The 24,006-nt window shown below is 39.7% G+C and overlaps 1 protein-coding gene across 2 annotated transcripts in view; it reads right to left on the reverse strand.

Annotated features, from left to right (window-relative positions):
* Positions 1-24,006, reverse strand: part of Thsd7b (thrombospondin type 1 domain containing 7B) — an 837,148-nt gene that overhangs the window by 342,211 nt on the left and 470,931 nt on the right. For both annotated transcript variants that reach the window (XM_036202865.1, XM_036202864.1), the window contains exon 10: positions 22,964-23,079. In XM_036202865.1, coding sequence (XP_036058758.1) covers positions 22,964-23,079 — 116 coding nt within the window. The remainder of the gene's footprint in view (positions 1-22,963; positions 23,080-24,006) is intronic.

A 24,006-nucleotide genomic window follows, 5' to 3' on the forward strand; every position in this document is an offset into this window, starting at 1 on the left:
AAAACAAGGAAAGGGAATGCTTTTGACAGTCTCCATCCATGCTGCGAAGCCAGGCAAGACAAGGTAAGCCAAACTGAGGATACATTCACAGAATGACACTAAATGAAGTCTTCCTTCTCCACTGACTACAAAGAAAGATGACTTATGGGAAGGAGGTGTGGAAGCAGATATGGTGGCTTGCAGACAGAAGATACTTGGAGAGTATTTATACATATAAAACAAGAGACTTACAAGAACTGTCCATCAGCTTAACATCAGTGCACTCTGAGTATTTTGTGTATAGTGCCATATTTATTATATCTCCTGAGATTATTATTATTAATACTATCATTATTATTATAATTGTTCTCATTTTGCAGATAAGAAATGGACAGTGGAAGAAGGAAGCATTTTCTCAAAATAACTTTTTATACAATTAGACTGTGTTACACAGACATTAAAGTCTATGAACTTTCCATTAAAAGGGAATATTTCAGAGGGAAGATTTCTAATCACAACTCATGGATGGATCCCTGTTTTCTTTCAAGCAGTTCTTTTATTGCTAACATATCTGCAGAAGACTTAAATGTCAGTAATGTGAGTGATATTCCCCACCTCATTAGGCCTATGAAAAATAACAATAAGTTAGAATACTCATTTAGAAACATAAACAATTACTTAAGAATGATTATGGCTAACAAACAATTCACTTGAATTCAGTTTTGATTTATGCATATTCTATCATCACTAAGTCATGAGGGATAATTAAGTTATTAATTATAGTAGAAAGAAGTAACATTTAGAAAAGATGATAATTTAAAGATCAAGAATTATATTTAACATAGAAAATATGTACGTGGACTCCAAGCACTAAGGGATATTTCTAGGGTCACTATAGGTGCCTATACCACCATTTCCCAGCACAATGGTAGTCAAAGCAGACAAAATACATATGTAAAAATGACCTGTGGCATTTTGCATCTAAGTAAACTGGAATACATCACACTGAATTAAATGCCATGAGTGTTGAGACCAGATGCTGGATGATATTCAATTAGAGTTTTGGAGTAAGAGTAAAGCATAGATACTAAGTTTATCACTGATTGAACATGCCAGTGCAGATGGTGAACATGCATGACAGAACAGGGATGAAGATATGAGACCCATGGTGGTTGGAGATGAAGCCACATGGTGAGAGGCTCCCAGAGACCAGTGGATATACCAAAAACAAAACAAAACAGGATGTTTGGACATTAGCAATATGGGATAATTATTGCAATACCACCTGCATTATTCTGATTTTCCAGATAACATCCAAAGCTCCCTGTTGTCTCCTAAATGTCCCCACTGTTGCTAGCCCTCAACAGTGCAACATGCTTCATGACAGAGTGATGCTCCTCTAAGCACACCACCTGGAACCTCTCCTTCTCAGTCTACTCAGTGTCACAGAGGCAGTGTGCCATTCCAAGAAAGAAATATGCTAGTAACTTTTCTTTAACCATACAGAAGTAAAACCATGATTCCACTGATATTTTGGGATTCATATTTTATAAGTAGTTATGCATTAACTACCTCATAGGGACAGCTATACCTTCCTCTGCAACTTCAGCAGCTATTAGAATTCAGGAATTTCCTTTAACTGCAACTTCCAAGTATACAACTGGACAAAGACATTTCTTGTTCTTTATTGATGAGATATCGCATATAAGGCATTTGCACACTGCCCAGGATGGTAACTTTTTCTAGTGTAATTTTAGTTCATGAAAGAGGGTAAGAAGAAAAAAAAACTAAGTAAAACATGCCAATAACTGAATCAGCTCTAATTTTCTAAAAGGTGATGAGAAGCTATTCTTTTATTCCATCTTGTGTGCTTACAAGAGAGACCATGAATAACGTCTCTGACCTCATGTTTCTGGGGAGTGAAGTCTTCTCTTAACAATGAAGAGGAAGAAAGGGGATATTAGATGCCATATTTGTGTGGAGAAGACCTAGTTAATGTTGCTATCATGACTTAAATCGTGATAGCTTGTGGGTTCACCCTTACAAGTTTGCATAAACATTTTGACCACTTAGCCTAACACCATCACCTGTGCTACCTATTTGAATATAAGAAAAATATGAGATTTTGGTTCTCCTGAAGCCCAGGATTTCATTTTGAGAGTGTGTAAATGACAGGCAATATAGTTGTTCCAAAAATTATCTACTTGATCTGGTCACTAGCCTTTTTAAAATGTTTTGTCACCAAATTTTACTTGACGTAACAGCTCACCCATGTAGTGAGTACTATTTGATGTCCCTAGACTAGAATTCTTTTTCATGAATCATTAAATTAAAAATTAAGTGGAAATGGAAGTGTATTCCCTCCTCAGAAGAGCAGCCCAATGACACTTTAGATGTGTGATAATGACAGAAATGTCACAAATAAATGCTGCACATGAAAGAGAATCTATACCCCACCAATACAGTGCATGAGTATGAAGGAAAGAAGCTCATTCTCCAAGTCAAGGTTGCAGACAAAGACTGTAGTCCGAGGTAAGGCAGCCCAAGCCTCCTCATTATATCACACTCAAAGTATATTCTCTCTAGTGATTCATTATACACAAGAGAATGTCTCTCTCCAGTTTCTTCACAGCTCTTGGATAGAGTCAGGGTTAGCTTTTTTTTTTTTATAGACAATGAACAGAAATAGGGATTTAGTGCCAGCCTATCTCCTACTTGAGTAATAGAGTATCAGGATGCTTGCAATGCTGCCATTGATGATAAATATTTATCAGGCGTTGGCTGTCTGTGGGTCAGGCAGCTGGGTTCTGTGTGAGAAACTGGAATGTATATACATGCATTATGAAATCTCCTTATATAGCAGAAGTGAAACTCTGGGGATAGGTAATAATGGAAAGACTCTTTATGAGAAGTTTTATATGAGTTCAGAAGTGATCATCTAAACTGCATTTTCCAAAGGCTACCAGCCTTACATTCTCACACTTTGTTCAAGAAGAAATGGAAGCATAAGAGGTTTTTTTTTTAAAAAGCGCTGTACTGAAAGAGCTACAAAGAGAAAGTTTTTCATATAGTGCCTCCATATCCACCTTGGTGCCATGTATGCAGAGGAGGTCCATCAAGCACACACAGCCTTGAAGAACTTCAGGAAGCCCAAGAACCCATCTAGACACGAGTGAAATTAAGCAAGATTGCCAAACTCTCCTGCCGAACTTTCTAGGAATGTTGGAAACAGACTCTAGCATACCCATCTATTTCTTTCACTTTGAAAAACTGCCTGGAAAAATATGTATTCTATACTCTTAAATTTTCATAATCCTCCTTCACCTTGCAACAGAAATGCAAACTCGATGGAACTGGCAGCAGACAAGACCTCTGGGCGGGGGTGTCTAATCCCAGCTCATTACTGAGCAGCTAAATGACCTTGGGCAATGCACTTAACATCTTAGAGCTTCAGTTTTCTTCCTGGTCCTGGGTGGGTAATACTGTCTAGCCAATTCACAGGGCAGCAGTTAGGAATGCCTGATTAAATGGGATTTAAAGCATCTTGCAATGGTGAAAAAAAAAAAAAAAACAAAATCAGGTAAACTTAAAATGCCTTCTGTCTAAGCCTTTCACACATACTTCAGAGGGAGCAATTCATGCTTATATTTGCATAAACTATGCAGCATAAGAGTCAAGACAAATAAACATTTTCTCTCTTTAGTAAGTGCCATACACTTGCTAAAGCCTAAACAATAATTTTAAACTTCCAGAGATTTTCTCCATTTTCTTCTCCTTCCTATATCTGACCACTCCTGCTTTTCCTTTAAAAAAAATTATTCCTCTCTCATACAATACATCCTGACCACAGTTTCCTCTCCCTCCACTCCTTCCAGTCTTCCCCCATCTTCCCTCTCCCCTAGATCCACTCCTCCACTGTTTCTCTTCAGAAAACAGCAGGCCTCCTAGGGATATCAACTGAACATGGTAAAACAAGTTATAATAAGACTAGGCACAAACCCTCATATCAAGGCTGGACTAGGCAACCCAGGAGGAGGAAACAGGTCTCAAGAGCAGGTGAAAGAGTCAGAGACACCCCCACTCCCATAGTTAGGAATCCCACAAGAACAACACTGCTGTTATTAAAATATCTACAGTTTAAGGTGTGTATCTTATCCAACAGGGACATTCTTTGAGCTCAGTCTCTGTCATCCTTCAAGTCATCCATGTCTGATCTCAAGGTCTACTAAACTCACATAGTCTTCAAGCAAAGCCTGACTGTATATCAGAATCTCAGGAGATGTTTTTCCACATCTCTATTTCCTCCAGGCAACATAGTTAAATCAGAATGTCTGTTCATGCGGGGGCGGCCCCGGGCTCTAATTGTTATATTAACAAGAAAAAAATTTCAGGCTGAGAGAACAGTTGAGTTTGTACAATTACTGCAAAGTCCTCTATTCAGTCAACATGTAAAACAGGAAAACAAACATGCAGTGTACTTAACCAAGCATCAGGGGGACAAAGCATTGAGTAAATCATCACCACTTTTAACACATCTTAAACTGCAACCTGCCCTCCAGCAGAGTACATTGCAATGGGTATAATTAGACATGTGTACTATAAACAAGGGGGTTAACAATATCATTTATATTGATGAGATTCATTTGTTCTTTCTTCTTGCCGACATGTGCTGATATGACAGGGATTTATCCATCCCCTGGCCCCATCTTGACCTCTTTTCATTTTAGATGATGAGGTAATGAGTGAATGGCTGCTACAGGCTTCGTAATGTGCTGTACTCCATCAGCATTAAGACCAAAACACCATGTTGTGTGCATACAAACAGCCTCTGAGGGCACAGATGCCCTCTGCAACAGAAGCTCAAGACTCTGTCATCATCAACCAGGAATACTAGAGTATACATTAGGAAAACTGTTTACAATAATTCACCCTGCCTTATTCTGTTAATGCTTTATATCCTGAAGGGCAGAAGGGCTGCTATTTACGTGTAAGATTGTATTAAAGGCTGGAGGACAGATGGCATCCAGGTGATGCTTCAGGGTCACAGAAGAAGGAAAATGTAACTCAAAGAGGCACAGGAAGCTGGAAGTTCTGTATCACTTGGCCCTCTCTCTTCATCCATTTTCCTCACAGGAGAGTGAAGTGGGTTGCTTGACCATTTGCTGTGATGAAGCATGCTGTGTTCAAATACACCATCAGGCACTGTGGCTCAGCTCCATAAATCCTGGTTTCTCAATGCCCCTTTCAGAAAGTGTATATGTATTCAAACTGGTCTACTCAGTGCAAGGACCCAAGTGTAGCACGGACCTTAAACATTCGTCCTTGGACTACAGTTTCTGTTTGGAGGACAGTAGTAGGGTAGGTTAAAAGAAATAACTCTGAAATCCAAGCATTGATGTCTTCATTTTCTACCACTGACTTTATCAAAAGATAAACAAAGACTCTTGACACATTTATGCATATGGTGTGTTTTTATAGGTTCTTGAATTTTTGTTATTTTTTAAGCCACTACATGAAGTATTGGCATTTGAAATTGTTGTATTTTGTTTGTTTGCTTGTTTGCTTTTGGTGTTTTGCTTTTGGCTCAGACTTGACATCATAATATAAGTTCTTAGAATTAGAACTTTGGGAAATACCTTTCAGTGCCTCAAAGGGAAGAAATATCTCACTAATGAGGCTTTGAAGCATAATTAGGTACAGGCTTCATTTCTGTCACATGAAAATGTGAAAGTTTGTGAGCACTGAGGTGATGTCACAAGTGGGGAATTACACCCCACACACCTCGACTTATGTACACGATCTCTAAGGACACCATTTAAAGTAACTTTTGAGCTGTGTGTACACAATAAAAATGAATACCCTGTCTGCTCAGCTCCTAGTTCAAGATCTATTGTGATGATTCTGCAAACATTCCCAAGTCAAAAGAAATCTTCCAAACCAAAAATGCTGCAAGTCTGCAGCATTTCAGAGGAGGACTCAAGCTGTGCTGTGGGTTGAAGTAGTTAGTTTAGGGCCTAGTATCTAGTGAGCAAACAACATGGTAAGCTGATGGACAGGTCCACACGTGTTGCATTTATTTCCTATTGCTCCATTTAATTAATTCCTATGCTTCCCTAGAGACAGGGCAGATCATCACCTTTCAGGATAGACAATATCACCCTTAAAAGAGAAAGCAAGTTAACCTCCAAGCAAGACATTTACCAGATTGCTGTGGGATGTCTTTCTGTTGCTGTGAATATGTGTTGCTCCCATTGGTTAATATATAAGAGGCTTTGGCCTATGGCAGGGCAGAATGGAGCTAGGTGGGAAATGAGAGAGAGAGAAAGAGAGAGAGAGAGAGAGAGAGAGAGAGAGAGAGAGAGAGAGAGAGAAAAGAAGAAGAAGAAGAAGAAGAAGAAGAAGAAGAAGAAGAAGAAGAAGAAGAAACAAGATGTGAGAAAACAAGTAACTCCACAAAGCCACGTGGCAAAACAAAATTAGTAGGAATGGGTTACATTAAGTTGTAAAAGCTAGCTACCAAGAAGCCTGAGCCATAGGCCATACAATTTTCCAATTAATATAAGCCTCTGAGTGATTATTTTATAAGGGGTTGCAGGACTGTGGGTGGGAGAGATTCATCCAGAGAAACTTCCGGCTACACCAGGTTCTTTGTGTTGAGTCTACCCACAGCAAATTGAACAGAGAGCTAGTCTTGTCAATTCAATGTTGTTGGTAAGAAATTGGAAGGAAGCTTTATACATGGGCAAGGTCCAGGTAAGTGGTCCAGAGTGTTTGTAACCAGGAAGCCTGAGTCATCTGTGTTGTGGAAGGCTCTGCCTCACTGCCAGACAGCAAAGGGAACATTTGTCAGGTCACAGTCTCTCCAGTCTTTCTTTGTTCTCAGGCCAATAACAACACATGTATTATTACATTGGTCACTGGATACTGCAATGGTTTGTAGGAATCAACACCCAAAATCTGTTCCTGGTGTTTCCTAAACACATACTAGAGAGAACCAGTAAGGACTGTGTACAGCATCCTAGGCATTTGAGCTGTTCAGATTGTAAGTGAATGAATGTTCTGGGGCTACAGTCTTAAAACCTCAATGATTTTTGAGCAATAGATTGTACACTTTCATTTGCATGGGGCCCTGCAAACGATTCACAGTTCTTAACAAATGCTGATGGGAAAGTCCATGACATCCACAACTATCTTTCCTGTTGTAAGCAGACACTCATGGGAGGCAGAAAAGGTTGTTTCCCCAGATTCCAGATACTTCCTCTCTTTTCTCTCTCAGCACTAACACCTCTCAAGCAGACAAGTGTTTGCATGACCACCAGGTAGGGTGGACCTGCAGGATGGATGAAAGACTCAGCACTCCCAATGTGTTCCAGGTCACGAGGATACACTATTAAATGATGCTGAGTTATGTTCCTCAAGTCACAAGGGCATGCCATTAATGATGCTGAGTATGCTCATTTGTTTGCTGTGCTGGGAGTCACATATTCTATTCAAGAAAACAAATGTTCCCCATTTCTTGCCCTCATAATTGAGTGGCTGTCTAATTTTCCCACTAGCTTCCAATATTATATCACCTCATTATTTTCTATGCTGTTTTTTTTTTTTTTTTTTTTTTAAGGACCAGGTGTGATTTTACCACACCTATGCTTAAAATTTAAAGTGCTCCATAAGAATTCCAGAGAACGCTGCGTTTCCTTAGATTGGCATAAATCTTTTCCCCTAGCTGTCCACTGTATGTCTGACCATTTCTCTTATCAGTCCTGCATATATTTTATGTATTCTGGGCTCCTAAGCTGTCTATCATTGCTTCAACTATGCTACCCTCTAGCAAGACCAGCTGTTATACTCACACACATAACCTGCCACCTGATGTCTCTAAATCTAGTGCCTGCCCAGTGACTTGTTGTACGAAAGCTCAGCTTCTCTGGAATACCCTCCTCAGTTTCATAGCTATGGTAAGGCACCACTATCTGCATACATGCATATATGCTTATACCAGGTGCAATGGAACATACATTTAATGCCCTAATCTTCAATTTAGAAGTCTATTGATCTAAGAGTCCTCATAGGACCAGACAGTGGTGGCACATGCCTTTAATCCTAGCACTTGGGAGGCAGAGGCAGGTGGATATTTGTGAGTTTGAGGCCAGCCTGGTCTACAAAGAGAGTTCCAGGACAGCTAGGACTGTTACACAGAGAAACCCTGTCTCAAAAAAAAAAAAAAAAAGTCCTTCATAGTTTTCATCTTAATGTAAATAACAATTGTCACAAAATTACCATCGGTTCTACATAATGATTTCCTGAATTAGTGATACATTAATGCAGTCATATTCACTCAGTAAAGATGCAGGCACTGACTTTGGCAAACATTATTCAAAATACTGGTTTCAAGAATACTACAATTCAGAGAGTTCATGTTCAGGTAAGTATAGTAGCAAGTGCTAGAAGTAAGATAGCAGAGATGTTCCACAACTTTGCACACTGGCAACCCCTTCCCAGCCTGCAAATGCTGTCAAAAAGCATGCCCTGTGCCAACCCCCCTCACTCCACAGTTCAGCAGCACAGCACACTGCAGAGCATTGATTATTTCCCCTCCAGGTCACACAGCCTGACAGGGAGTTCAGGTTCAGTGTTCCTTCCTGCAATGTGGAAGGTTATGGAGCCACGTGAATTCAAGAGCTGAAGTACATCTTCTTTTAATTGAAAACAGTTATGTACAAGTGTAATATAAATAAAACAGTTCCCAAAAGTCAAGAGTTATCTAGTAATCAAGAAAGAGAGAAAAAAGAAAAGATGATGAAGTCAGATGGTCAGAGTCTCTCGGAAGTGAGGAGATCAGAATGGAGCAAAGTGTGACTGGAAAGGCTCCGTGCACATGGCTGGGAGAAGGACAGGCATGCACAAGTCTGAAATCAATGGAAGAAACTTGGTCGGAAAGGATGAGGCAAGGGCTGGGAGTGAAATGGCTTGCAAGACAGGGTGTGGTTTCCAAAAGGGCATAGGGGACTCCTAAAAGTGATCTCTTCCACCCAGAGGGAAAATCACAAGCTTAGCCTTGCTGGTCACTATATTTTTACAAGCTCTCCTTTGGGGAGTCTGTGTGGCATTAATACTATGACTCTGAGAGGGAGAACCAGACACATATGGTTGATTTCTTGCTCTCCCTTTTCTGAGTGATCCATTTGCTAGAAGATGCATGTGTTCTGACCTGCTCACAGAAGTGCTCCTTCCAGGAGTGACCCCAGCTGAGCAGTGTGCACTATGAATGTAGATGCAAAATTGTGAACCAACTGTTTTCTGTTCTATGCTTTGACTAATTCTCAATTTTTTGCAATTTGAAATGGAAAGAAAGAGGATCGTAGAAAAGCCGGACTCCTCACAGTTCAAAATGAATCATGACCATGTCTGCCATGTCTGCCTAATTCCTAATCTATGAAATTCAATTCAATATGTAATTACTAAACTGCCTTGTTTTTCTATTAAAAAGCTATTTTTCTCTCTTCCAGACAAACAGGTACATGCAAATTTCTATGTATCTTATTTTAAAAACTCATAATTCTTTAGGCTTGAGCTTGAATATTCATGAATTCTACACTTAGGAAGAAGAAACAGATTATAGAGGACATGGAGGGAATTATACCAAATAGCTACTGCTGGCTGGCCTCTTCACATGGGATAAGAAGCATCCTCTAGGTATATTATCTCACAAATACCACATGTTACATCTATGTTACAAACAAGCCCTGTGACTCTTAGAGTTTAACTAAAGTAGTTAAGCAGTAGCTACAGCAGGAGGCTCCTGAAAATCTGCTAGAGTTTAAGAAGTTCAAGTGCTTTCTGCTATATGTGAACAAATCAGAGGAATGCTTGAGACAGCATGTAATTAGGTGCTGTAATGAATACAGTCAAATGCCAGTGCAATTTGCCAGTAGATACCGCATGAGATGACTGGACATTCATTGGAAGGTAGCATTAAACACACTCCCAACAGAACTTGTAGCCATGTGTGTAGCTGTCCTTTATATAGACTTATTTATTATTCATCAGGTCTCAAAGTCAAGTCATAACAGAGTTTAGAGATGAGCAAATTAAACTTAACTTGGAAAGGTTAAATGACAATTATCCTATCACTCCTGACATACTTCTTTGGGGATATTTATTTCTTATCACTGAAAACCTGACATTTGGATATCCCAACCAATCCATCTTTATGTAGTAACTTCTGTTTGAAGCAACATGAAGATATTGGCATAAATATTTAATGCTCACTTTTTTTTTATTAGGGAACATTTTTAAGTTGTTGGTCTTAAAATGTGGGCAATTTACTTACATTTTAGTATGAATTTAATTTCATTGATTTATTATCTTATATAAATTACTCGATTGTTTTATAAAATCCAAAATTTGAAAATGACCTATGAAAGTTACAACATTTAACTTTACCTCTATCTCTGGGCTTTCTTAGAGTAATGAAATGAAAACAGCTTATAAACTCCCTCTTGTATTAGCTGACTCAGTGAGTCAAACTCTCTGGAAGCTACACTCTAATTTAGAATCATATTAAAATGGGACCAAAGCCAAGGAAGTAGGAAATAATTTATTCTTTTCAATTGCAAAATATTTAATAAATGTAGTATTCCAGCAAACTCAAAACTAATTTATTCTATTTGTTCATTGGAAGTACATTGAAAGTCTAAAAATATAATCCTAATTAACATGAGTTTCTTGGTTTCTGAAAAGCAACTATTTCTATATATAAATAAGGATCACATTGTATCATCCACAGAGAATTAAGCAGGTATGAAAATGAAACCAACCCAAAGTAAAAGCATTTTGAAAGTAAAAGAAAATTCACATGAAAAAGTCACATTTTGAGAGCTGTGTTAAAACTAAACCATTCTGAATATCCATGTATACTGCAGGATTTATATATCATAATATAGCTTGGCTCTTCTGTGAAGAAAATTAATATGGCTTTAAAGCAATGTTTAGATACAAAATAAGGAGGTGAGATGTGGGCTCCAGGTTGAGCTGAAATTCCATCCACCAAATCCACATTTATTGATTTTGTTTGCTTTTTTATTTGCTTTGGTTTTGCTTGGTATGCTGGTTTATGTTTGTAAAACAACACAGCTTATGACAGGAATGGATAGGAATCATAGCTGAGGCATTTGGGTAAGAATTCAAGTACACACAGAATGTGTATTTGATTTATTTGAAGTACAGCATCTATCTGGCCTAGGCTATGCTCATGCTGAGTGCTTTTTCTGTCCCCAGTTTCTATTCTACATGAAGAATTCTGTAGTCTCCATACTCTCTGGGGCTTCATTTACCCTTTCCATATTTCTATCTAATTTACAACAGCTCTCTTCCTTGCTTGAGGCTGTGCAATGAAAAATAGATAGCGTCTGTACTCAAAACCTGCTACCTTCTGTCCATAGATCAGCACACAGAAGGACAGGTGGATAAGTGGGAGAAGGGGTTCCCTCCAAAGCTGAGTTTGAGCAGCTTGGAGAATCGAGCCTGCACCCTAGACTACAAAAAGCTCATCTGCCCCAGCATCAGTACTTCCTACGTCCAGCAACCACTGTCCCCTTCTTCTTCAATGGGGGACTTTAATTGGAAGTGCTACTCCAAGATGCTGCAGAGAACTGAGGAATGAATGAACTTGAATGAAAACAGCGACTGGATGACAAGTTTCTTTCTCTTGGTAACTTGAATAAAGAGGCTGAAGATGCCTCTCCTGAGGCTGAGTTGGGCATTGTAGAGGAGTGACTGGATGGTCATTCCAGATTATGAGTGTAGAGAGGTAAAGACCACGGCTAACACGTTGACCTCAAGAGGAAACTCAGATGGTTCTTGGTTCCCAAACACCCAGATGTACTTTGTTTTCCAACTTGTAAAAATGTTAGATGTCCTGCTCTAACTTCAAGTCAATCCCCACACCCCTGCTTTGTTTTTGCTTTCTAATGAAGCTTTGAGGCTTTGTTCCTTACAAACTGAATAGATTTGATTATAAGAAGTATAGTATGCGCTCATTATGTCCCTTTAGAGTAGTGGTCACGTATGGCTTTAATCTCAGCCCTCACCCTGGAGGCAGAAGCAGCACATCTCTGTGAGTTTGAAGCTAGTCTGGTCTACAGAGTGAGTTCCAGGACAGCCAGAGCTGTTAAACAGAGAAATGCTATCTTGGGGAAAAATATCTGTCAGTCAATGGTTAAATTATTTCTCCAACACAGTGGTTTTTAAACTTCAGTATATCCTAGAATCACTCAGGAAGTTTGTTTATCAATTCAGATATTGAAGGTCCAGTTCTGATGTCATAATCAAGTGTTCCTAGTGGGGAAACCAACAGCCATATTGTTTTGAACTGGGCACCCACTGAGCTGAGCTCCTTGAAGGACCAGATCAATTATTTTAAGTTTTACCTTGGCATCAGTCAGGACTACAAGGAGTGCCTGTGACTGTGACTGTCCCTTTCACTCTTCGAGAGTTGGATTTTATCAAATAAGAAGCCCCCTGTTAAATCTTGCTTTGGATTTCCTTATGCCATATTACTGAGAAAAGCCTTATGAGTGAGATTAGCAATCCATACCTCCTGTGGTGACTTCTGTTGAAAGGTATGTTTCAGTAGTACATGACCTGGAAGAATTAGCAGTTGACTAAGCTTTGCTTGCATGTGATAGTCCTATATTTTCATTATAGTTAATAATAAAAAGATGGTGGACACAGGAAATAATGAGTAAGTAAATGATACATAGACAATATGGAAAGCATTTCCTTTTTAGCTGTGTTACTAGGAAAACAAAGAAACTGATTCTCTAAGTCTGTATCATTTTGTGGTTGCCATCATGCAAAATTTTCTTGCAAATTTTTATGAGAAAAGCGTAGTTGGTTTACTTTTTTATTTTTTATTCTTTGGGGACCTGCTACCCAGCCCCCAAATAAATACATTTATGAATACACAGCCTTAGCTTGGCTTATTTCTAGCCAGCTTTTCTTAACTTAAATGAACTCATCTATCTTTTGCCTTTTACCTTTCTCCATTCAATAAACCTTTCTTTGCTTCTTATTCCATGGCTGGCTATGTGGCTGGGTGGCTGAGCCCTGGCACTCTACTCTCCCTCTTCTTTTAATTTCACCCCCTTTTTCTTTCTTCCTATTTATTCTCTCTGCCTGCCAGCCCCGCCTATTTTCTCTCCTGCCTTGCTATTGTCCGTTCAGTTCTTTATTAGACCAATCAGGTGTTTTTAGACAGGCGAAGTAACACAGCTTCACAGAGTTAAACAGATGCAACGTAAAAAAAAATGCAACACACCTTTGCATCTTTAAACCAATGTTCCACAGCATAAACGAAAGTACATCTTAAAATAATATTACACAACAGGAAAGTTTGCTTATGGATGTAGGCCTCTTTCTCTCGTAGTTTGCAGGGCTGCTTTGGGAGGTGTGTGACCGCCAACATCTGTCTCTGTCACGTGCTGCTGAGTTCTAGTCTATCCTGTGCTGCCTGGAGATTCCAGGTAGTGGGGATAGGAAGGAGTGACGGTGGTGAGACAGGCATTCTAAGCAGAGAGAACAGACTTTTCTTGGCGTTTTCTGTTACGTTGCTCTTGACTTCTGAAAAGCACCCTCCCCCACTCAAGGATTTCTGTTCTTGTCCCTAAAGAAACTGTGTTCTCCATCACTCAGGGACTGGGGTCTGTTTACTCCAGCTCTCCATGCATAAGCTACAGCCCTGAGGTCTACAGGCTCAATGTCTGTGCCCCAAATGCTTGTAACTGCGTAAGTGCTTAGGTCTTAGGATCTCAAGGGCTTTTGACACATCTTAGCTTTGCCAGTTGGGGCTCTATGTTTCAGCTTCTATTTACTTACACAGAAAATGAAGTAATAATAGTGCCTCCACATAAGGTTGGGAAAAGAATTAAATAGGTTAATAAAAACATTTAAAACTGCTTTCATAGCATTTTGAAACACATTATTATTAATTGTAGTCAGGTAAGGTGATAGATATGTTAACCAGTGTATTGAAATATTCTACCATATAGACATTATGAAAATGTCACATTGTACCCCGTGAATATATGAAAAATGCAATTTTAAAGAAAATCAAAAGGATATAAGCTTTCCTATCAATAAATTACAGTTTGTGTAAATTTGATAAGCAGTGAGATGAAGCAAAGCTCCATGATTCCCTAAGAATGAAGTGTATGTAGTTTTCCATCCATGAGGGACACTGAGCAATTACTGGGAGTCCTGAGTTGATATTTACTCCTTTGGGACTCTGTCCGCAAGGGCTCCCTTGAGGAGAATGTTTCCTCAGAGAGAGTAACAAAAGACTTTCCTTTGTGACTGAACATCCTGACAGCTATGGGACAGGATGTGAAAGGAAAGTATGGGGCTTCCACAGGAACTAAGACTGACTCCTAGAATATTTATTTAAAAAAAAAAAAAAGCCAGGTGCAGTGGTGAACACTTAAAAGTAAGCCAGCGCCAGGGACGGGGATACCAGGGAATCACCAGGGCTCTCTGAGCACCATCCTAACCTTCTTAGAGAACTCCAGGTCAAGGGGAGGCCTTGTTTCAGAAACACAAGATGGATGGGTTCTGAGAAACGGGCTACACACACACACACACACACACACACACACACACACACACACACACAGGCCATGCACAATCTTTAAGGAGCAACATTCATTTTACAAGTACTGGAACTCAAATTCTCCACCAAGGGGAAGTCAATCAAGATGAGCTACAGGGTGAAAGCTAAGTCTAGAGTCAAAGATGCCTGCTCTGCATGACCTAGGACACTCCAAGAAACATGGTACAATTTCCTCATTGTTCTGAGTCTGGGTCCCTCACCTGTTCATGAAGCTCATATTTACCCCCTGGGACTATTGGAGGAGGGAAAGAAGAGTTTGGCTGATGACTCTGGACTCTCGATGTCCATAATTATATATGAGTTTCTATTTCCGGAGGAAAAGCGCATGGGGATGGGGACTTCCTTGTGAAGTGATTCCTGGGTGGACAGTACCTCTGCAGGATTGAGAGTTCTGAGCCATGAGCAGGAGTTTTTATCCTAAGCCATGGTCCTACTTGTTCAGGAGACAAAATGGGTCAGGAGAATCTAATATTCATATACATACATATACACATGAACACATTTACAAACATACACACATGTTCATATATATGTATACATGCACATATATCAGATTTAATGTTGTATTGAATTTTAACAGAGATGGCAAGAAAACAGTTTAAGCAATTTTTAGTCAAGACAGTTTCATTCTCTAACAGGTGCTCAGTATGTATTGGGAGAGGACAGCTTTGTGAGTTTCCATGCACGACTCCACAACTTGGCAGAAGGATGATTGAGAACTGGAATCTCTGTAGACCCAAGTGCTTGTATTTCTCCCTACTAAATTATCAGAAATATTTATCAAGCACTAGGACCACACAGTGATCTGTGGGCTTTAAATTACATACTAAAGAGAGAAACTTATACCCAGGGGCACCCACAGAGACAAAGGCTCTCTGTATATCAGGGCTGAGTTGAGAGCCATACATACGTGAGCTACACATCTCAGTTGATTTCTTAGAGAAAACCATTCTGGAAGAGAAGACATCTAGAATTCATAACCATGGTAACTCAGTTGCAGCTTTTGTTTCTTTTTTGAGAAAGGAAAGAGTTGCCTTCAATTTTATCGTGAGACCAGTGTTCAGGGCTCAAAATCTTGATCACCCAAGCACATCAGAGTCATGATTATTTGGGAATAAATTAGCATTTCATTACCCACTGCTCACATGGAGGGAAGTTGGGGAATGATGGGCCTGAAATGGAAAAGTGAAGAAGAGTTTGTGCCTCTATGCACTGAGTAAGAAGAATGCTGAAATCCATCTGGAACATTTTAACCTTGGACATGCAAAGTGATCAGTCCTAACTGTCCCAAATCTGCCAAATAATACATGGAAGAACATTTTGAAGAACTAGGAATGATTGGGGAAAGACCTGGAATTCATGACCACATTCATCTGTAAATGACTTCAGGGTCACCCTGTTAGGCTTTCCATCATTCCAACCGAAGACCTGACAAAAACTAGGCAGAAGAAACATGCATTTTTGATCACAGTTTCAGAGGTTCCTGCCTATGGTCTGGGCTTTGTTGTTTCAGGCTATGCTGGGGCCCAGCACCAAAGCAGGGAAAAGTTGGGAGGAAAGAAGTTGTTCAAGATATACTCCAAATGAGAACACACTCAGTGAACTACTTCCTTCCATGAAACCCACTTCTACAGTTTCCACAAAATCTCAAAATAGCCATATCTATGCAGGGCGGCAGGGGTGGGGGAGAAAGCTTTCAAAACATGAGGATTTGAGGGAGGGACTGTTAGTGTCCAAATCATAACACCCATCATGCACCAGCCACTGGAAAATTGAAAGCTCTTGTTCTCTTGTGTTCATTGGTCTACCTGTGGAAAACAGAGGCATGGAAATAAATGTCATACCCTCAGCATGGAGAAGATTTAATATTGCAGTGTATCTCAGCAACAAAATTCCCCGACTTTCAGGAAGTTGTATTGTTATTGTCACAATCATCATCATCATCATCATCATCATCACCTAATAATATGATAAGGACTATAATATGTATCCACAAGGCTGGCATAGTTCTATATGTCTCAGTCTCCTTATAACACTTTTTATGAAGAAAGCACTAGTTCATTTCATCTTAAGGAAGAAATTGAAATGTACTATATTTCAAGTAACTGTAATTTCAACATAGGGTTTAAAGTAGGAAGTGTAACACAAGAATCTACGATAGTATCTTTGAATCTTTGAATGTGTATATTAATCAGAGGAACTATGGGGGTCAGGAAACTTGTAGGAAGCCTGGAGGAGACATTTCAAGAGAAGGGCAATGGGACCCAGACAGTGTGAAGAGGGAGTGGAGACTGATGGAGCAGAGAGAAACGGGTGGTGTGGGGTGGGTACGGAAGAACAGGTAGAACAGAATGTGGGAAGGAACAGCCAACACTAAAGTTGGAAAAGCCATATGAAAACTGTCGAAGCTCCCAAAAATACATACATATACATACTGAGAAAGAATTGATATGAACTTACATTAAAATAGAGGGTAGCCCTCACCCCTGTCACCATAGGCTAAAAGGCCAATGTTAAAAGTAGACTGACTCTTTGGAGTTGTTGGTGTGGGATTTTACAGACACTCACACAGTACTGGCTACTGATATTCTTCTTTGCTACCCTCCAGAAGTTGATGCTAAGATCCTGTTGCTGAAGACATCACCTATTAAGTCCTAAAACATGAAGAATCAAGCTGGTGCCGGCTTGGAAGCTGGTACCCACTAGCTAGCTTTCATAGTACTAGCAAGCACAATGCTGGGCAAGGAAGAAAATAACCATCCATCTTACCTAGCTGTGAACGCTGCAAACTCCAATGACAACGCACCTGGTAGGAAATGCCCGCCAGTACAATAGTGGCAGGAATGTGAAACCAATCACTTTCTGATTGGACTTAGGTCCTTTTCCACAAGATAGACCACATACCTTGTACTATTATCCTGGCCAATCACTTGTTGCTAGTAGCTCATAGGGCCTGGGGGAGAACCTACTATTATTCTACCAAATAAACATAATTATATCAACTCCTAATGACTTATTGTTATATCTTTATATTAGTGCACCTCAAATTTCACCAGAGATGCTTCTTTTAGTAGCAGATGGAGATTAACACAGAGATCCACAACTGGTCAGTGAATAGAAAATAAGAGACTATGGAGTCCTGAGCCCTGAACGGGCCATCTCTATCACAGCCCTGCTCTAAAGGCTCAAGGATAATCACTGAAAAGAGTCTAAGAGGCAGAGGTGGTGGATGAAAACAAGAAGATGGTGTGTTATGGATACCATAGAGAGGTTGCACATATGAGCTCATAGCACGCCTGACAGTATCTGTAGAAGATCAAACCAGACACAAACCCCATCATGGAACGGGCAGGTGTTCATGAAATCCCAGTCTCAGTGCTCAGATTGGCCTCATACCTATACACACAAAGGTAAGTGAATGCAGTGGATTAAAAAAAAATCGACAAAACAAAAAAATGAGCACATGAAATTGGGAGGGAATAATAAAGGAATTAGAGCAAGGGAATAGGGTTAACTTGATTTAAAAACAAAACAAAAATCATGAAAAAAAGCCGTAATCGTAACTGTTACAACACGTGAGCTAAGTGTTTTGTTTGTTTTGTTTGTTTGTTTTTAAATAACTGTCTTTGAATCTGGAAACTCAAGACCTAACTCCCAGGGCTGACATGGGGAGGAAATGGATACCACCAGATGAGGTTTCCTGCTGACTCCCAGCACAGCCTGACTGCTGCAGGCTTTCCTGTTACCATGGCTCTGCCATGCAGCTCGCTCCAGGAGATGAAAGCAGGAGGCACTCTCCTGGCCTTTAATTAGGAGGTTGGCAAATAATTAATTATCAACCCCAAGGTTTCCTAGAAGTTATAGAAGATATGTTTTGTGTATGCCTCATTTCATTCTCCAGACTAATAACTTTACCTCCTCCATATCCTTTCTTTCCATCTATACATCTGGGAAATATTTTAATTAGTGAATTCAGTAGAGGAGATAAAACTGGAGAGTCTAGACAAAGCGAGAACACCCTGTGGTGTGATCACTGTTCTGTGCGGTCATGGGGTGTTTTGTATTAATTATTAATATATGATATTTAACATTTTACTAAGTTATATGTTTGTGGGTCTGAATTTTCCTTGACTAATTAAATGTTAAAAATACAAAATAAGTCCCATGCAAGGGAGCCTGATAGAAATCTTGTAGGAACAATGTCCTTGACTCTAAAGTAAAACCATGCCAGGTATAGTGAATCATCTCTGTAAACCAGCATTCCAGAGCTGAGGCAGGAGGATTTCCTTGAAGTATGATAGTAATGACAGCATTGACGTTATTTGCAATAAGAAATTAGCAAGGTTCTCTTCTAGCAAACTAAAATGTATGTGAAGATATACTGCAAATTATTAAGCTATAAATGAATGTTTCTTTTCCCCACCACCTGGAAGAATTACTTAGGCAGGTTTCAGTACTATAAATGCCCTTTTAACCTTTAGAGATTGAGCCAGGGTTGTCTGGGGTGGTCCTCAGTCAAGAGTGCACAGAGGAAAGTCCACAGGGGAGAGAAAAGCTGTAGGAAGCATATTGTGTTCCTCATTACTGAGCCAACCTCAAGTCCTTTCAGGCAGGCATTTGCTTTATAGGTTGAAGAAAGCATGGAGAAAATCATGAGGGAAGTGCCATGAAAAGCCTCTTAAGTATCCGATTAATTTATGACAGGGACTTAAAAATTAGAGAGGCCACAACAGGGCTGAGCCCCGATAGAACTTTGATTTGCGTAGAAATGATGTGGGATGATTATTAATGCTTCCCAGGCAGACTTAGATAAGGAAGAATGAGAAAAGAAATCTGTTTGGCTACTTGCCAGAGATTGTTCATGGCTTGAAAATGCCTTTTAGTCTAAGGGATTTAGCTCATAAACCCAACCAGGACAAAATAAAACCTGGCACAGCTCACTCATTGCTAAGATACAAATCACCACTAATGTACTAGGCCTCTGAACCACCTTGGCTTTTCTGGGGGTTTAGGATGGATTAGGTTGGAGATTCACATAATCTAGTGATTTCCCAATCATACCACAGATGTATTAAGTGAGAATATCTGACAATAGAATCCAGGAACTGACTTTAAAAACAATCAGATTGCCCAGTGATTCCGTTACAAAGACAGCATTGAGGGATATATCACATCACATCACTGTTCCTCAAGTTTGATGACCCAACTGTCAGCCATAAAAGGACCAGTCCAGATGAGCTGAAGTTACAAGTTACTCCTGTCTGCCCTCCTCCTCCTGAGTTGTCAGTAGGGACAAAATAGTTTTTCTCAAACTACCACTCCACTGTGTTTTCGTCTCATGGTCTGGCCCAAATCTATGAACTTACTTTTAACTTTGAAGCAGACATTTTCTTTAGAAATTGCTAACAAATTCCACACTACTGAGAGTGTTGCACCCAAAGTACAGGAAACAGCTTGGAGCTTAGAAAGAAACAGATAGGACCCAGGTCTATTGAATTAGAATCTGCATTTCACAAGCTCCTGGGGGGATATGCTTTCAGTGTCAGGTTTGAAATGTATTATTCTGAGGCACCACTTCTCAAAGCATTCCTTGAAGGACAGTCTCAAGGACATAAAATTCACACTTTAGCATCTCTTTACAGTATCAGCCTCCCACAGCATAGGTGCCAACAATCTTAGTCTAATGTCTACTCTGTGTAAGGCAGTGGTCTATCTAAGTTTATTTTCCTCATGATGTGTGCAATTACTGAACCCATTTTACAAGGGAAAAAAACTGAGAAGAGACTAGCACTAAGGCTGTGATACCATGCTGTAAATGCAACTCATCCATACTGCAGTCTCCTGCATTAAATGCTCACAGTTCTCAGGCTTTTGAGCTGAAAGAAGTTGTAGAGGGGTCAAGGCACATACCCAGAGTGAAAGCAGGGGTTTCAAAGACCTGCAGAGCAGCTGTTGGAATACAAGATGAGGGATTGGATTGTCCTTTAGGCTTCAGACAATTGCAAAAATCTGGCACCTATCCCACAGCTACTAGACCTACATTCCTACCCATAAAGACAGCAGTCTGAGTTTCACTGATCTTCTGGGTGATTCAGAGGCAACACCGAATTGAGAACAACAGGCTTAAAATGATCATTTCTTTGCAAAAAAAAATCCCCATCTCTTAGCATCCTCTGATTAACCCAAGCTTATTTAATATCGTGTTCCAGGCATGAGACTAAACATAAGAATAAGCAGGAAGCTGGAAGAAATCTAAAAATCGAATCTTTACCCCTTCAGGTCTTTGGCTGCAAGACTGTGAAAAGACTTATCTAGGTTTGAAGAGTTGGAGCAAACAAACAAACAAAAACAACAATAAAAAACAAAAACAAAAACAAAACAGTACAGAGGCTTAGAAATTATTATCATTGCAATGCCTACCATTTAAAAAACTAATCGAATCTCTGGAAATTGGAGTAAAATTTAAAGCTGCTCCAAGAACATTTATATGACAAGCTGTGATTCTCGAACCCTCAGCCAAGGTAAGAAAGAGTATTAAAAAGCAAAGCAAATTTTATTGCATGTAGACTACACAGTCAGGCAGTGGCTAAAGTAATCTCTGCTTGCCAGGGTACCCTGGTTCAACTAAACTAATCTGGCTTCCAAAGTGACAGGGGACTTAGATGACCCCACACTAAATGTAGGCTTCCAATGGGGGTATTCTTTTAACCCCAATTTTTCCACTTTATAATTATTGAACAAAGAAATAGTAGACCCACCCTCATTGTATATTACACCAGTCACCTGAATTTTTCCAACATTTAGTTTATATTACTATTAAAGCTTTGGGCTCCTTCAACACTGCCTTTAACACGGATTGGAATAGAGGCAGGTTTTTTTGTTGTTGTTTGTTTGTTTGTTTGTGTTTTCTGTTCCACTGTCTTTCCTAGCTGTGCCAAACCCCATTTATCTGATTTATCTACTTTGGATCTTCATTCCAGAAAGTAAATGGTAGAGAGTTCCTGGAAGACACTAGCATTTCTCTTCTCCCAAAGATCAGATGTATAATCCTCTAAGTCCCTTCTTATTCAATATATTTATTCCCAATTCTGCCCTTAAGCAGAGCTATTATATTAACTCTGTGGAAATGTTCAGAAGGTAGATGGAACAGATATAAAACAGCACATGCAGGTGCCCTCTTCATAGTATGAGACATTGGTGCTCATAGCCAGCAAGGTGAGAATATATGAAGAGATCTTCGGGAGCTGACACCATCTCTGTGGCAATGCTGGCCTTACCTGATGAAATGATGCTGTAGATGAATCAAAGAAGGACAAACCCAGACAAACATGGCTGTGACTTTCCAGGGGGAAAGCAAGATGTGCTCAGTGTCTGTTTTCTGTGCACCACTGAACACTTCCTTTTTCCATCGAGCTGGCACAGCAGTAGAGTAAGCCACACCCTGCTTGTAAAGCGCCACCACCAGGGTCATGAGTGTGTGGGAGATAATCATCTTGGGCACCACAGCTAATGCTTTTACTGTTCTTGGTTTTTGGTTAGATTTTCCTTTTCTTCCTACATCAGGGATAAAATATCAGGGAACAGGACCAGGGATGTGAAACTATTGTAAAAGAGCAAGAGGTTGTTCACTCCAAACCTCAGACTAAGACAGGACTTCACAACTATGAATGAGCTCATCTAGACACTGAGCTAAGTCTGGGAAACTTAGTCTCCTATGTTCAGCTGAGACTTGGCTCTTCAGTGTCCTGGACAACACCCAGGCACATAAATCACCACCACCACCCCCCAAAAAATAAAGAAATATAAATCTTATATTTCCAATGTCTGTACTTGTTCAAGTCTTATTGACACAGTTGCTCTTGTTTTTCCATGCAGTTACATTCATTACTGGTTTAAACACAGTGATTAAGGTCTATATGTTAAAAGTTGAGTATACACAGCAGCCCTGGCGTGGTAATTATGCTACAGAAGGAATCCCATAGGAATGATGTTCAATGTAAGATATTGATAATGACAGTCAACAAGTTGTGACTACATGAAGAGGTCTTCCAGATAAAGGTTAGTAGGACATATGTATTCCTAGAATGTTTATCAGTTAAATCAAGACAGATCATATCTGGATATATTTTCATTTCCAAGTCCTGAAGAACTATATAAGTGGGACTTTATGTACTCCCCTTTCACTCACTTCACTGCCAACCTAACACACACAGACAGATGAGAAAGATGTTCACATCCCACAATCACCCACATAGTCAGCAGTGAGAAACACTTCAAATGGTTAGAAAATAAAGCAGGCTAACAGCACCCACCACCTACCTGGCTGACACTGACGTGGGCAGGGTGTCCACTCACTGAAAGCAGTCACGAGGCAGTCTTTCTTGCATGGGAGGAAACAAGGTCTTACAGTTTCAGGCCGTGTGGACTCTGGACATCTGTCAAAGCAAAGAGACTATGTCAGTCTTTCAGAGAGTAATTATGGATTGACTTAGAACTGTAGGATTTGAAGCAAAAAAAATGTTTCTTTTATAGACGGTAGAAGAAAAAGACTCAGGGGATGATGACCCTTGCACAGGAGGTTGTGGCCAAGGGAAGACTCAAGCCAACTCCAGCACACTTGATTCAGACACCAAAGTGGTATTCACTACAGCAAGAAAGGAAGATGCCATTCTTAAAATTAGGAAAATGTCAACTGTCACATCATCAGGGTCAGTCCAAATAAGATTTGATATTTTTTTCAGAGTGAACAAGTCAGAAACATTTTTTAGGTAATATATCAAATTACTGGTGTGCTACAGATGATGAAGAAGATATTGTAGAGCAAGGTGTGGATATATAAGAAGGAAAAGTCATTAAAGTTCAATTAAAATATTTTATATCTCTGATCATTAAATGTTTTGGAATATTCCAATAGTTAAGTTTTCCATGGAACATATAGGCTGATAAGAGAGGGAATACATAATACCACAAATCATAGATAACAAGTATGTTAGCTAGCTTTAAGCATAGAAAAACATGAAAGATACTATTCCATTGAGAATTAGGTTAATGTGTACAACTGGGAATGGCATTATATAATCAGCCCCTTGGAAGAAACAAAGTTCTGGTCAACAACAAAAAGAGTTTTTTTTTTTTTTCCTTAGCTTGCTTTCTTGCTTCTGTCTATTGAGAGCTGGAAGGCATGCCTGTCTTCTACAACAGAAGTAAAACAGCAAGAGAGACAGAGAGGGCACCTTATTATACATATGTGGGATTTCAATCCCCTAAGGTTCCCATAAAGCCCAGACAGGTGATGTAGATTAAAAGGGTGATCCCAGTGTCAGGGCCATGTGTGGGTAAGGGCTGTGCCTCTGCTTTTGTAC

The sequence above is a fragment of the Onychomys torridus genome, chromosome 11 (assembly GCF_903995425.1).
Source record: "Onychomys torridus chromosome 11, mOncTor1.1, whole genome shotgun sequence".
In the NCBI taxonomy this organism is placed as follows: domain Eukaryota; kingdom Metazoa; phylum Chordata; class Mammalia; order Rodentia; family Cricetidae; genus Onychomys; species Onychomys torridus.